The sequence below is a fragment of the Engystomops pustulosus genome, chromosome 3 (genome assembly GCF_040894005.1).
Source record: "Engystomops pustulosus chromosome 3, aEngPut4.maternal, whole genome shotgun sequence".
Classification (NCBI taxonomy): Eukaryota; Metazoa; Chordata; class Amphibia; order Anura; family Leptodactylidae; genus Engystomops; species Engystomops pustulosus.
In genome coordinates this window covers 206700332-206716327 of record NC_092413.1, presented here as the reverse complement: position 1 = coordinate 206716327, position 15996 = coordinate 206700332, and the positions used below count along the sequence as shown (strand labels likewise).

At 44.0% G+C, this 15996-nt stretch overlaps 1 protein-coding gene across 1 annotated transcript; it reads left to right on the top strand.

Moving 5' to 3' along the window:
- The first annotated feature begins 295 nt into the window (after positions 1–295).
- TDRD15 (tudor domain containing 15) lies at positions 296–15687 on the top strand. The gene is made up of 3 exons (XM_072143642.1): positions 296–400; positions 6671–6728; positions 10028–15687. The coding sequence occupies exon 3, from the start codon at positions 10033–10035 to the stop codon at positions 15622–15624; it is 5592 nt and encodes a 1863-aa protein (XP_071999743.1). The 5' UTR covers positions 296–400; positions 6671–6728; positions 10028–10032; the 3' UTR covers positions 15625–15687.
- The last annotated feature ends 309 nt before the right edge of the window (positions 15688–15996 follow it).

The following is a 15996-nucleotide window of genomic DNA, read 5'->3' as shown; positions in this document are numbered from 1 at the left end:
AAAAATACAAACATTGAAATCGTCATGAAAAGTCGCAATGTATCTTTTTTTTTCACCAGTGCAAAAAACAAAAAAAAAAAAAAACACCCTGCCCTGCGGTCGCTTTGGGCAACATTTTCTCAGTTTCATCAGTTGAGTAACTCACACATCACACTGACGCCCGGGCCTCTGCGCTATACTCCTATGTCTGTGTTATTTTTCCATTGTATGAGCGCGCAGACCCACGGCCTTCACGCATTGGCTGTAGCGTGTCACATGGTATGGGGGGGGCGTGGCCCCGTCAGCTGACTCCGCTCCCGCGTTGAGCGCGCGCGCGGATGATCCGTGGGGCGTGACGTCACTGGCGGCGCCGAGGTCGGCCACGTGACCGTCGGAGAAGAGTGCGCGGCGGTGTTGAGGCGTGAGTTCTGCGTGCGCTGTCCGTACGTGTGTGAATGAATGCGGCGGGAGAAGCACCGAGTGGTTGTGTGTCCTGTCCTGCTGACTCCTCACCATGCATCGCCGGGGGTGGAGAAAGGGATTTTGATATCTATTAAAAGATTAAAACATTACCAGTCATAACACAGCTTTCCTCTTTGAAGAGCGCTGTGTGAGATGAAAGCCGGGCTGTGATTGGGTAATATGGGCAATAGATTGTTTTTCCCCTTCACGGACAGTTTGTTAGGAGTGTATTCAGACAGAGCAGCCGAAACTGCATCCACAAAACTTTCAAGACTACATCCTATGGCTCCATTCACACCAGGTTAATTGGCAACAGAGAATTCCGACCCAACGTCTGAGGTTGATCCTTGGATTATAGGAAATGTACCACAAAAAAAAAACAACCAGGGACATTACTCACAGATCCAGGCCCCAAGACTGTGGTAATCTTATATTTATTATCCATGGCCTCCTTCCTTCTAACATCAACTTTTAAAATTATACTAATGAGCTCAAAGAGTAGGATGGTATTCCCAGAGCCCTTGCGTGCTGCACCTTCACAGGCTGTTACATGGTTTCCCTCTGCCTGTAAACTTGCATAGTGGGATGGGTGTGCTCCGGCAGTGTGATAGCCTGTGAAGCTGCAGCACGGAGGGGCTCTGGTAACACTGCAGAAGTTCCCATGACTAATTAGCATAATCTTAAGGGTGCGGTCACACGGCCCCCCTGCGCTTTGAATTGCAGCGCTAGACCTGTGCTACAGCAGTGTGTGACTGTACCCTAAAAGTAGATTTTAGAAGATGTTTTAGATTGCCACAGGTGATGGCGGAAATCTCAAAGTATCAAACTATCCCTGAGGGCGCGTTCACACGTTGCGTTTTGACCTGCGTTTTCATTGCGTTTGAAGCGCATATACAACAGCTGATGAGAGGTGATTTGCCTAATTACATTACCGTTTACGTTTGTAAACGCAATGTTAACGCATGCATTAACAAAACACATGTGTTAACATCACGTTTTGTAAACGGAAATGTTAACAGTGATGTAATTAGGCAAATCACCCCTCCTCAGCTGTTGTATATGCGTTTCAAACGCAATGAAAACGCAGGTCAAAACGCAACGTGTGAACGCGCCCTGAACTAATAAGGTGGTTGTACAGTTGATCCATGGTGGTCCCATTGAGCAGTATGTGAATGGTCTATCCTGCTGATACCCCTTGTATATGCTGCAGCACCACATTAGGCAGGGTTAATTCACCCCCACCATGGTTTCCACATCAAAAACAGTCACTCCAATTATTAAGAGACCTCAAATTTGTCCATCGTGGACCTTGCACTGGCCACATAGAGGGCGTCCACTTTTCGCAAATAAATGTTATTGTTTTTATAGTGAAAAGTTATACAATTTTCCCGATATACTTTCTGGGAGAGATTTATCATTGCTTTTTATCATGACCTTTTTTTGCGACTTTTTACCGTCAAAAAGTTGCATGAGGCATTTAAAGGGGTTGTCCCACAAACCAAGTTGGGCCCTATCCTGTGAATAGGGTCTAACTTGCTGATTGGTGGGGGTCTCCGTGATGGGACCCTCACAGATTATGAGAACAAGGAGGCAAATGGGGTCCCAGGTACCTCTGTCGGACCCCTCGTTGCTCCCGGAGATTAATGGAGCAGGCAGCGGCGCATGACCGTTCTGCTCCACTCATCTCTATGGAGCTGACGGAGATCTCCAAGCGCGGATGCAGTGTTTGATTTTCAAATTAGGAGCAGAGTGAAAAAAGAGGAGCAGCAGCAGCTTCTCTCAATGACAAGTCCTCAATCATTATGATCCACCCCTGCTTTTATGGATGATAATGGATGAGAACGTATCATTGATGGAAGCTGTTCCTCCTCTTTTTTCCCCTTCACTCCTGGACATCAAAAACTGCATCTGACAAACTGAATGTGTGAACACAGCCTGAAAGAGAACGACCCTTCACTATGCCGTATAAGATGATTATCCCGATATACTGGCAGGTGGGGGACATACTTTTTGCCGCAGTCTGCCCAGTATACTTCATATACCGTGGTAAACACAGCAAGCTATGTCTTTCCATCCTGCTCCCTCCTGCTGTGTGACACATACGCTCAGCGGAGACTATGGGAGATTATAGGGGACGGATGAAACATATTACATCCACCCCCCGCCTCTGTTTGGTGTACACTCTGTGAGGACCCCAGTGTTATAATTATCTGTGTAAGTGGGGAAACTACCTGAACGTCCGAAACAGCCAATTACTGACTGCTGCTGATGTTCACTCCTCCCACTTTCAGGGAGGAGACCTGAATCGGTGGGGGCGTATCCTATATGAGCATACAGTGGAATAGGTTGGGGAATCAGTACGAAATATCCGTACAATGGGGAGCAATAACGAGGTCTGAAAGTGGCCTAAGTCTGCGCTCCCATGCCGCGCTCCCGAGATTTTCCCATTTACGTTACTGTTAACTTTGCATTTACAAAATGCACCATTAATGGTACATTTTGTAAACCTATGTATTAACATGGTGGTTTTATAAATGAAAATGTTAAAAGCAAAGTAATTTGGCAAATCTCCTCTCCCCAACTGTTGATTTATCATACAGAACGTAATGTGAACGCAGCCTTAGGCTACATTCACACTACCGTTTGGGGGACGTATATACGGCCGATATACGCCCCCCATAGACGGCAATGGGCGCATGGCGCCCTACGGGAGCGGTACGGTGCAGCACATGTGCGGCACCGTACCGATCCGTACCCGGGAAAAAGATAGGACCTGTTCTATCTTTACCCGTAATATGGCGCCGTGCGCCATGTATCCCTATGGAGAGGGGCGGGGGTGAGCTGCTCCTCCTCTCCCCGTGCACCGCTGTCATGAGATTTGCATCAATACACAAAGTTTCCTTGCAGTTTGCAGACCGGGTTTTGATAAAGCCGCACGTCGGTAAACTTTGGGGGCTGCTCGATGACAAGACTCTTTGTGTACGTTGTTGCGGCTGTGAGTAATGCGCGCGGTTATATTTATTGTAGCCGCGGCAGGTAACATTTGTATCTTTGCTATTTTGGGTTGTGTTTTGCAGCCGCCGTGTAGATTTATATACATTTTTATCCAGGTCACTAGTGTACAGCGGCGCAGCCCGAGGATGTATGCCCGAACCTTTACGTTGTGACACGCCAATTACTCATTGACTATTTTAACCAAAGCAGGTGGCGGCGCTCATGATTCATGGGGATTTAACAATGAATAGAAATGTTGTTTTTTGCCTGAATGTCAGGCCCTTCAGCGAGCGCCGTAAATTATGAGCGCTTTCTTACTAACATTAAGTGCTTGGGAAACAATGGGATGTTTTTTGTTTTTTTGCTAATGACTCTCGGTGTAGTCACATCCAATTTGCTTTTTTTTTACATCAGGGGTAATGGATTGAGCTCTCCAGACCCAAAATACAGAGTCTCTTAAGAGTGTATGTCCAGCCTTTTCAACAACGTTTTACTGCTTTTAAATGGCTATGGTATTTTCTGTACTATAAAACAGTTTTGTAAACCTGCCACCAGTGACCTCAATTTCACTAAAGACAGGTTATGTAAGCCCATTACAGCTGCAGTGCACTTATGTCTTTCTGCTTTCTCTAAGCATTTGCATTACAATATAATAAGGTGTTACCTTGCACCCTGAGAGAATCCTCTGTGTAGTCCCGGGGGTTGTGCTTTGGTTTGGCTGCTTTTACAAAAATAACCTGTGACTGTGTCTGTGCTGAAGATGCCTCAGCTCTGCACCCCCACCTGTGCTCCTTTAAGTTCCTCCCTCCCCCACTGATCTCACCAGGCTGTGACCTCCGTTCCTGTCAAGGAGCACAAAGTTGGTGGCTGAGGAGTCAGCAGCACATGTCACTTGTTGTGTTTTTAAATGCAGCCAAACCAAATCCCAACACCTTGGACTCTACAGAGGATTCTGTCAGGGTGCAAGGTAAGTTATAACACACAATTATATTGCAATGCAAATGCTTAGAGAAAGCAGAAAGGCAGATGTGCACTGCAGGTGTCATGGGCTGCTGCAACCTGTTTTTAGTGAAAATGAGGTCCCAGGTGACAGGTTCCTTTTAACAAGGAAATATACACTCACCGGCCACTTTATTAGGTACACCATGCTAGTAACGGGTTGGACCCCCTTTTGCCTTCGGAACTGCCTCAATTCTTCGTGGCATAGATTCAACAAGGTGCTGGAAGCTCCTCAGAGATTTTGCTCCATATTGACATGATGGCATCGCACAGTTGCCGCAGATTTGTCGGCTGCACATCCATGATGCGAATCTCCCGTTCCACCACATCCCAAAGATGCTCTATTGGATTGAGATCTGGTGACTGTGGAGGCCATTTGAGTCCAGTGACCTCATTGTCATGTTCAAGAAACCAGTCTGAGATGATTCCAGCTTTATGACATGGCGCATTATCCTGCTGAAAGTAGCCATCAGATGTTACAGGGTACATTGTGGTCATAAAGGGATGGACATGGTCAGCAACAATACTCAGGTAGGCTGTGGCGTTGTACCAAGGGGCCCAAAGAGTGCCAAGAAAATATTCCCCACACCATGACACCACCACCACCAGCCTGAACCGTTGATACAAGGCAGGATGGATCCATGCTTTCATGTTGTTGACGCCAAATTCTGACCCTACCATCCGAATGTCGCAGGAGAAATCGAGACTCATCAGACCAGGCAACGTTTTTCCAATCTTCTACTGTCCAATTTCGATGAGCTTGTAGAAATTGTAGCCTCAGTTTCCTGTTCTTAGCTGAAAGGAGTGGCACCCGGTGTCGTCTTCTGCTGCTGTAGCCCATCTGCCTCAAAGTTCGACGTACTGTGCGTTCAGAGATGCTCTTCTGCCTACCTTGGTTGTAACGGGTGGCGTCTTGAGTCACTGTTGCCTTTCTATCAGCTCGAACCAGTCTGCCCATTCTCCTCTGACCTCTGGCATCAACAAGGCATTTCCGCCCACAGAACTGCCACTCACTGGATGTTTTTTCTCTTTCGGACCATTCTCTGTAAACCCTAGAGGTTGTGCGTGAAAATCCCAGTAGATCAGCAGTTTCTGAAATACTCAGACCAGCCCTTCTGGCACCAACAACCATGCCACGTTCAAAGGCCTCAAATCACCTTTCTTCCCCATACTGATGCTCGGTTTGTACTGCAGGAGATTGTCTTGACCATGTCTACATGCCTAAATGCACTGAGTTGCCGCCATGTGATTAGTTGATTAGAAATTAAATGTTAACGAGCAGTTGGACAGGTGTACCTAATAAAGTGGCCGGTGAGTGTATCTCGCTAAAGTTTCTGTATCTTATATGCCAAAGGTCCGGAGGATCCAAGACTGCCAGTCCCTTCTGACCACTGTCAGAATCGCTAACAAAGCTCTGCGCCCAGTGCCTCTCCACTGCTCTTCTTCTCACGGCCATCCCATCATAACAAATACTGCAGGACCTGCAGTGATGTGAGAAGCATGTGACTGATCACATACTACCTGCATCACTGTAAGGTCCTGTAACCCTTTCATGCTGCTAGGGGATAGGGCCAGAGAAGAAGCTGGGATTTGGTATGAAGAAAAGGTGTTTGTCTGTGTGAGAAATTGCACCTGAGGTGCACATATGTCTTTCTGCCTTTTCTAAGCATTTGCATTACAATATAATTGTGTTACCTTGTACACTGACAAAATCCTGGGGTAGTCATATGGGTTGGGCTTTGGTTTGGATGCATTTCAAAAAACAACATGTGACTTGTCTGTGCTGGTCACTCCTCAGACATTTGCCCCCACCTTGGTGCTCCAGTACAGCTCCTCCCTCTGGCTCCTTCTCCGAGTTCACAGCCTGGTGACATCAGTGGGAGGAGCTGTACAGTAGCACAAAAATGGGGGTAGCCTGCAGTACAGACAAGTCACATGTTGTTTTTTGAAATGCATCCAAACCAAAGCCCAACCCCTGTGACTACACAGACGATTCTGTCAGGGTGCAAGGTAAGTTACAACACACAATTATATTATAAAGCAAATGCTTAGAAAAGGCAGAGAGGCAGATGTGCACTGCAGGTGTGATGGGCTTTTACAGCCTGTCTTTAGTAAAAAATTAGGTCCCTGGTGACAGGTTCCCTTTGGGTAGGGGGCCGCCTGTACAATGATCTATTGTATGACAGATTATTACTATTTGCTCTGTTTTTATTAACAGACTTATATTTTCTTGTAGGTTACACGGCAATGAGATGTAATTGAAAGAAAAAACAAAATAAAGCGTATAAGGACCGGTGAGTGCAGACACATTCTCCTACAGCAATATGATGAATGGAGGGAATATTTAAAGGGGTCTGTCACCTCTCCTGATGTGTCTCCTCAATCACCCTCTGATATATAAACCAGAAACTACATGTCGGACATGTTACCTGGACTGAATGTTGTGCGGTGTCCCAGACTCTTGGCATCATCTAACGCTGCTGTGTCCCCCACATGCTGAAATATCACTTTATATTCCAAGTCCTCTACTAGTCAGGGCGGGCTTAGGGGTTGACCCTCCGGCCAGGTGCGCCATTAAATCTCCGCCTACATTTCTCTTTTCAGCGCCTCCAGCGTCTCCTCGTCCTCTAGAATCTTGTCCAAAATCTCGGACATGCACATTACATTTAGTATCTCCTTTCCGGTCCTGCGCGTATCCAGAGTGAGAAACGCGCAAGCGACGGCGAGGTGCGCAGCTCGCGACGCATGCACTGTGCATGTTTCTCCCTCCAGATTTCGGATGTGATCCCAGAGGACAGGGAGATGCTGGAGGCACTGAAAAGAGAAATGTAGGCGGAGTTTTAGTGATGCACCTGGCCGGAGGATGGGTGCACATTTGACTAGTCAACCCCCTAAGCCCGCCCCCGACTAGTAGATGACATGGAATATAAGGTGATATTTCAGCATGCAGCCGACACAGCAGCGTTATAAGGACATTCCTGGGCAGCAATTGCTACACCCTATAAATTATGTTTAGGGGTTTAACAGGCGTCCCGATGGTGACAGGTTCCCTTTAACTGCTTCTCCCCTAGAACTCAGCAGACACTGCTGGCAGGGAGCCAGTTAATGTTGAACATAAGACTACAGCACGACAGGAGTTAATGGAATCTGTCGTCATGGAAAAATGATCTTGCTGGTGACAGGTTCCCAGTCATCATTGGGCCTCTCTATAGTCGAGCGTGACCTACTGTACCAGGTTGTTCTCTTGATGGTCCGCCCACCAAACATTCTTAGAATTTGGGTTGTAGAATAGGAATTAAAGTGATTTCCCCTCATGTCAGGCAGACGTTATAGCGGTTTACACTGAACGCCAGGTTTTCAGCCCTCAGTTAATGAGTAACAGTCTTGTGATTTTGGATAAAACGTACAACAAGAAACAAACCAGCGAGGGCCAGATTTGGACACTTGGACCGTTGTGTCAGCCGCTATCCATATAGAGCAGGGACTGGGATTGACCCGTTATTCTGAATTCTCCAGGCTGAGCCGTGTTAGCGGAGACGTCTGGGGTCACTTACTTTATTTATAAACAGAGCTCTGATGTCTAAAGATTTACAGAGGAGAGATTAACCATTAATTTAGACTTTTTATTTAGAAGAAGAGCATCTAGCACCATACACAGAAATGTCACATCTGAATGTCACGTGTCCTGCACAATCCAATCACAAGTTATATAAACGTTACCTGCTGGGGGGGGGACTTGTGAGATGTAGTAACACTAATAGGAAAATCTGTGCTGAATGTACACAGAACATGTGACAAGCCCTTTAAGTGCTATAATCTTTAAACGCCTGTTACACTTAGGGCTTATTCACAAAAGGGCTTATTCAGGGGGGAGAGCTCTTCAACCCTCCACGAACCATCAGAGCCGTGTGCTCACCACATCGTGACAGGAGACATAGAAGTCTATGGGGGCAGTGATTTGGCCGCAAATTAAGTGACCATATCCCAGGCCCCCGAATGGCCCCCATATGCCAGACCTTTCCTGTTTACAAATACCTGGGGACACATGTTTCTTCATGTGGCAATTTTCCAAATTTCTGGGCAAATAGGTGCAAAGTACAAGTAGGCAAAACATTTCACTGTGTATTATTTAGTAGGAGTTTAGGAAATGGATATAAACTTAGAAATAGGACATGAAACTTTTCAGGATATTTTCCATATTATAAGGCAGGTAACTGTCTGAATAAGCTTTTCAGGTTCTGTGGGGTGAGGACCTGCAGTTATTGGTCCATTTGTTTTAATCTATAGGACTATAACCTAAAGTGAGGAATTAAAGTTTATAAACTCACATTTTTTTGCTGCAACGTTTTAACCTTTTACTGAGCATCTCCACAAGTTTTACAGCAGTCAGTAAAGGGGCCTTAGCATAGGGTGGTGGTGTGCAGATTTTGGCATACAGAGTCCTTAGAACGGCCATTGGGCCTCACTTGTGGGAAAGCTTACTAGCCCACAACAGTCTCTTCAGATTGGGGGTGTAATATTCAGCCTGTCGAGATATAATATACTGCAGTATAGAAAATCAAATAATCAAACAAGAAATATTCAAAAAAAAAAAAATTGTAAAAAAAAAATATTAGAAGTATTAGTGGCCCTCCGTCATATGTACAGAGGCTATTAATGACCTGGGATCCCTTGATAAAATATTTCAAATATATGTCAGCCTGACTTAGGACAGCAGTCCTCCACTCAAGTCCGAGGATTTCTATAACATATGTACTGGAATTTTATGCCACTTGAACCCGTCACCAGAGGAGGGCCTGTTTTACCTGGGGACAGGTTTCAATTGAAACAGTATATTCCATAGATGTTTGCAAAATAACTGTGAGTTATATCATTAGTGAAACTAACCTATTTGAAACTTTATCTGGCCCCCTGCTGGATTCCTCAGCTGAGTCCTCGGAGGGGTAGGGTGCAGTATTTCAAATCCCAATGGATGCCTCAGCCCATCATGCTCACTTGTTGCTCCTCCCGCTCCCACATCCTCTCTCTCTTCTCCCACCTAACCCCTATTTGTACACTGAACCCTCTACCTCTGTCATGTTTGCTAATCAGCAACTTAGTACAAACCATGGTCATGTGTGACGCTGTTTTCAACCTCCGGATAACCCTTTTAAGCCTGATCGCCTGGCCATATGCTCAAAACTTTTGAATTATTATGCATGGGCATGACGCCGTAAGCACACAGTGTCTCACCGCAGCATGACTGAGCCATGACTGCGTTGCAAATTATAGAGCAAATCTTATATCTTCCCCAGGGCTCCTTTCCTATGGAGATCGGGGTGAGGAGCACTCACACACGCCCCTCCCGTCTCCATCCCACCTGCTGTATAACATATCGTGCGGCTGCCTGGTGCGATGAGACACGATGTGCTCCACGCAACGTCAACCTGCATAATAGAATTCAATGGCCGCCGTGAGCTAGCTGCCACTTGCGCCTTGCTCACATCCGCCAATAACAGTTATGAGCTTGAGGCCTTGTATGTAGAACATTTCTTTTTCCTACTTATCAGCTGTTCTATATTTGTTCTATAATTGTTCTATATTTCTGTTTCAGATGTAATGGACAGTACATCATCTGCAGAAAAGTGTAACCTGGAGATGGATTTGAAGATCCTAAATATCAGTTGTCTTCGTGGAGACATCCTAATAAAATTTCAAGGGAAATATATTTCTGATTCTGAATTTGACTATCATATACTAGAGAGAGAAATACAACTTATTGCAAAAAACAATGAGGATCTGGATATCGGACAGTTTTGCTTGGTACAAGACAAACCTAACGGAAAGTGGCACAGAGGAAAAATTTTGGATAAAGGCGATGAAAAATTTGAAGTCGCGCTTGTAGATCAAGGCGATGTCCTCAAAGTTCCCCTTCCACAAATTGCTACAGCTGCCGGCGAACTGTTTACTCTACCTCCTATGGTGGTCAATGGAATCATTTCTAATTTGCTTCCACTTGAAGAGAAGTGGAGTCCGAGAGCTGTCAAGTTTTTTACAACCTTAACTGGCCAACAGATTCATGGCACCGTAAAAACCTTCTTTCCCCATCAGGTTGTTCTTTTAGAGATCCCGAAAGTAATAAGCTACGCTATTGAGCTTGGTGTGGCGAAATATGTGGATTCACAGTCGTATTGCCTTCTCGTAGAGATCCTACACAAGTTCCCAGCAAACTCTCATTGCAAACAAATGCCAGACTTGCTCCAGCCCAAGGAGATAAGTTCTGATGCCGCTCTGGCTGTTCCTGACAGTCTTCCTCGTTTCCAAAAAATACTAGACCATCTAAGACCTGAATTTGGCGTCTACACTATGGAAAAAATTAAAATTTCCTCTGCCTTAAGCCCCGATCGCTTCTTTTGTCACGTACTATCATGGGAGACAGAGTTAGATAAACTGACTGCTTCTATGTGCTCTCATTACGAAAAGACAGTTACAGAAGTAAGTTCCACAGTCGGAAGCTTTGGGATACTTTGTGCCGCAAAGCGGATAGATGGCTTGTGGTATAGAGGAGTCATCCAGAAACTAATCTCTTGTATTGAAGTGAAAGTCTGGTTTATTGATATCGGTAGCAGCGAAACCATAGCATCTACCAGTGTACAGAGGCTGCAGCCTGAATTCCTGTCGGTACCCATGATGGCAATCCCCTGTGCATTATCCCGGAACTACGGTCAAATAGAAAGCAGACAGCTAGCAATTTTTAAAGAAGCCCTTATGGGACATGTGGTCATTGGTCACGTAAAAGACTTCTGCAAAGATGAACGTCTCTACTTCTTGTCTCTATACCCTAAGGATTTTGAGTTCAGTGCAGACTGCCATTTGACCAACCAGCAGCTTCCATCATTTTCCCGCCATCCCTATGCAGCTATTTCAGAGGCGGTCATTGATGAGAAAAGTCAAAATCTCTCCACGCCGGAGACTTCCACATCTATAGAGATGGAATACAGTGAAACGGTCACGTACAAGTCAATGAAGATGGATTTGGAATCAGTTTGTATTGTATATGTTGAATACGTGGTAAACCCCTCAAATTTCTGGATCAGAGTTGATGATTCCCAAAAGGACTTCACCGAGATGATGGCTGAGATTGCAGAAAAATACAATAAGTGTGAACTGATGGAGATGGTTTTGGAAGATCCTATACCCGGTCAACTTTGTTGCGCACTTTATGCATTAGACGGACATTACTACAGAGCTGTTGTCACAGAAGTGCTTAGTCCACAAGTTTCTGTTTATTTTATTGACTTTGGGAATACTGAGACCATTCCTTTCTATGACGTAAAGGTGTTGTTGCCACAGTTCAGCGTGTTGCCTGCATTGGCCATGTGCTGCTCTTTGGCATATGCCTATCCTGTTGACGATGTCTGGGTCAAGTCTGCAAATGACTATTTTAAGGAAACAGTGAACGGGAAACCTCTTCTTTGCCATGTTCTTGCAAGACAGAAGAGCAAGTATGTGGTGGAAATGCGGCTCTCCGAGAGCTCCGACTCTTCAGATATCGTCTCTCTACTGGTGAAAGCTGGATTTGCTGAATTCTGGAAAGTGGATTTGAATTCGAACTTGATAAATCCCGACGGTGTGTCCACAAGCTGCAACACAAAATCTAAAAAACCTAAAACAACCGTAGCTTCTAGAGGCTGCAGATCTAATGGAGCACATGTAGCATTGAGCGCCTTGACCGTAAAAGTAAAACCAGTGGAGTCTTCACTTTATTCGCCAGCCAAAAAATCATCAACATCTGGACTTCCTTCAATTTGCTTTAAGCAGCATATATTCAAACCTGGGATGATTATTGACGTCAAATGTTCTCATGTGGACACACCAGCCAGCTTTTGGTGCCAACTCTCAGGCAACATGTCCAAACTGTCCGCCTTAATGGAAGAAATGCAAACTTTTTATGGCTGTTACAACAAGGCATACCAACATGGACAAGTTGCTTGCGTTGCCAAGTCCCCCAGCACTGGTAAATATTATCGAGCAGCCGTTGTGAAATATGTTTCTCCTCATGAAGTTGAGGTTATTTTCATTGACTATGGGACTACTGCAAGGTTATTGTTCTCAGAGCTTTGCAAAATTGAAGCACCGTTTCTTGAACTGGAAGGCCAAGCTTTTCGATGCTGTTTGAGTCAAATGTTTTCTCCATCATATAGTCACTGTGAATGGTCTGCGAATGCGTCTGAAGATTTTAAAGATCTTGTCCGGTCTTCTCCCAACGCAATGAAATGCACTGTTGTTGCCTTAGTCAGTTCAGGGTCTGAAGAACTGTGTAATGCTGTAAACTTGGAAACGTCTTTTGGCAATGCCAACAAAATACTAACTAACAAGGGTCATCTAGTATCCAAAAAAAGTGTCCCGTCTCTTCATTTGCATACATTTTGTTACTCCAGCTTTGGCATTGAGGAAGGCAGTCAAGAATCTGTATATGTGACATTTATATATAATACTGGAAGATTTTACTGCCATCTTGCAAAAAATGACAAGATCTTTGATAGGTTGATGAAGCAAGTGGCTCAAATAGGGGACAAGTTAACGCCAGCAATTAAACCACATGAGCTCTGTATTGTTAAATACACTGAAGATGGCAATTATTACAGAGCCTTGGCATTGCCCATGGAGTCCTCATCTCTCTTCCTGGCCTTTTTTGTAGATTTTGGAGACAGCCAGATGGTGCAAAAAAGTGAAATACTACCTATTCCAGAGGACGCTGTTGATATTTTATTTCAACCAATGCAAGCTATTCCATGCTATCTGGCTGGAATGAAAGAATTGCTGCTCACGATAGAGGCCAAAAACTGGTTTGAAGAGCAATACCTCGGTAAACTGCTGAGGGGTGTCGTAGTATCTAGAGATCATGAAGGACTGCTAGAGCTTGAATTGTATAGTGGAAATGTCTCCATAAACCAAGAAATCCAAAAATTGTTTGGGATCAAACCTGTTACAAGCAAAGATAAACGTGATGTTTGTGAATACGGTCAAAAGAATCAACTCCGCTCTGACAGTCTTGACCCTTTACCTGAAAAGACTGATTTGAAACTTGATCTAAAATCGAAAAATATCAATAACCAAATTATTTCCTGCAATAAAAATACTTTAAAATCTGAAGATCTTCCACAAATACTTCTAGAAGCGGGTACCACCTGTCTTGTTTATGCTTCCCACGTAGACAGTCCTTCAAGTTTTTTTGTGCAACTGGCTAAACAAGAGGACGAAATCTTTCAGCTTGCCGAAGAACTCAATAAAATGTCATTCCAAGTCATTGATCGAAAAGATATTGAGAAAGGTCTTGTGGTTGTTGCTGAGTATCCAGAAGATGAGGCGTACTATCGAGCAGAAATTAAAGAGATTCTGAAAGATGATGTACATGTTGAGTTTATCGACTACGGTAATGTGGCAAATGTGGATTGCTCATGTATTTTCACTCTACCAGAAAAGTTTTTAACTATACCAAGGTTAAGCATTCCAGTTTTTCTCAAGGGATTTCAGAAACTTCAAAGCCACACAGAGTGGAATAAAAATGTTATAAAAACATTTTCTGAGAAAGCCAAGAGTGCACAAATCAGTTGTGAGTTTGTGCGCAAACACGGTCTTCAGTGGGAGGTCAATATGACCTTGGAAGGGCAGTCACTTTCAGAAGAAATCCTTGACATCTTTAGGTGTTCTCCCAAACTCCCTGCAGCAGTTCCAATTAACGAATGCATTCCCAAATCAGAACTCAATGGTTTCGATATCTCAAGAACAACCACTTCTGATCATAGACTTGCTACCAAGACGATAAAGCCTGGCCTAATCGATAAAGTTAAAAACATTTGTATTTCCGATTGTGGAACACTTTTTGTCACCTTATCCAATTCTTCTGAGGAGTCCAAATTGAATTCGCACATTGCTGCCGCCGTCCAGCAGGTTGGCAACCGACTTACACCTAAGGATATATCAGAGGGCATGGTTTGTTTAGCAAAATCTGAAAAAATGCAACTTTGGCTCCGAGCTTCTGTAGAAAAACTCATGACAACTGCAAAGAAGATGGTGGTATTTTTTGTTGACCTTGGGGCACATGAAACGATTAGCATGCACAATGCTAAATCCCTCCCGCCGGAAGCACTTTCAATTCCTAAGCAAGCAATTGTTTGTAAGTGGTCTGGGATTGAAGAAATTGACGACAATGTGTTTGCTGAAAAGTTGAAATTAATTTTGCAAAAAGAAATTCGAATCGTATTTCTTGAATTTTTAGAGTCAATAAGTGCATGGAAAGTAGAGATATTTGTTGATGGCCTTCTACTACTCCGCTATCTTCAGATTGTACAAAATTCAGCTAATAAGAAAGTTGATGGTGAAACATTTTCCTCCCAGAAAACCCTTCTACTATCTCAAATTCCGAGGAAGCCGCTTAAATATTTAGAAGTCTATCCCGGATTTGTCACATTCTTTCACGACCCATCAAGTTTCTTTATACAGTTGGAGGACTCTGTTGATACGATGGCCACCTTATCACAGTTGATGCACATACCCGAAAACCTTACTCCTATATCTGCTGATTCGTTAAAACCAGGTTTTCCTTGCCTTGTACATTCGTTTGATAAAGAATGGTGCAGGGCAGAAATAATAAGCATTAACAAGAACTTCATTTTATTGTATCTGCTTGACTATGGAGTGGACAGTATCCTTCCTTACTCAGATTATGGAGAACTGAAAATGATTCCAACCCAACTTTACTCCTTCCCAGCCTTAACCTACCATTGTGCCCTACACGGGGTAATGCCAAATTATGGAAAATCTTGGTCCAAAGAAGCCATTAGCTTTTGCATCAATTTTGTCCAAAACCATGACTTGATGATCTTGCCAGTTAAAAATCTGGGAAAGAACATTTTGGAAGTCTCTGTTTATGGAGAAGGAAACTTGGCTCTTGGATTAGTTAAAAAAGGTCTTGCTAAGATGGTTGAAGATGAGGGTATATCTGACACGATGTATAACTTCCCCACGCTTCATTCCAAAACGGATCCGCATTTAGAGAATGGTGGTTACAGTGGAGAGTCGACAAAGGGTGAGCTCTTTTCAAGCAAAGAAAGTTTGAGTCCTTCAAAGATGAACTTGCATGAAGATGGAAGACGGCATTGTAATACCAGAGTTTCTCTTCAACGGAATGGTGCCCAAGAATGGTGATGGTGAATGGTCACCATATTTGTAAAAACGTGTAAGTATTAAGTACCCTGCTATAACTAGTCGTTTATTTGTCCATTTCAGTGAATTGTAACAAAGTAGATTAACTTTCATCAAATCTCATAATGCGAAAAGAAAAAAATGTAATATAGTATATAGCCAGCACCTTCCCCCCGTATATAGCCTGCCAGCCCATATCCCCCAGTATATAGCCAGCCCCCTGCCCCAGTATATCGCCAGCAGTGGGGAAAGCCAGAAAGGTGAGTTGATATTTTTTTATTACTCAGGATATAAGCCAAGTTTGGGTTTTTTTGTGCTGAAAAACTAGGCTTATACTCCAGTATATATGGTATATATATAAAAGGGGACCTGTCA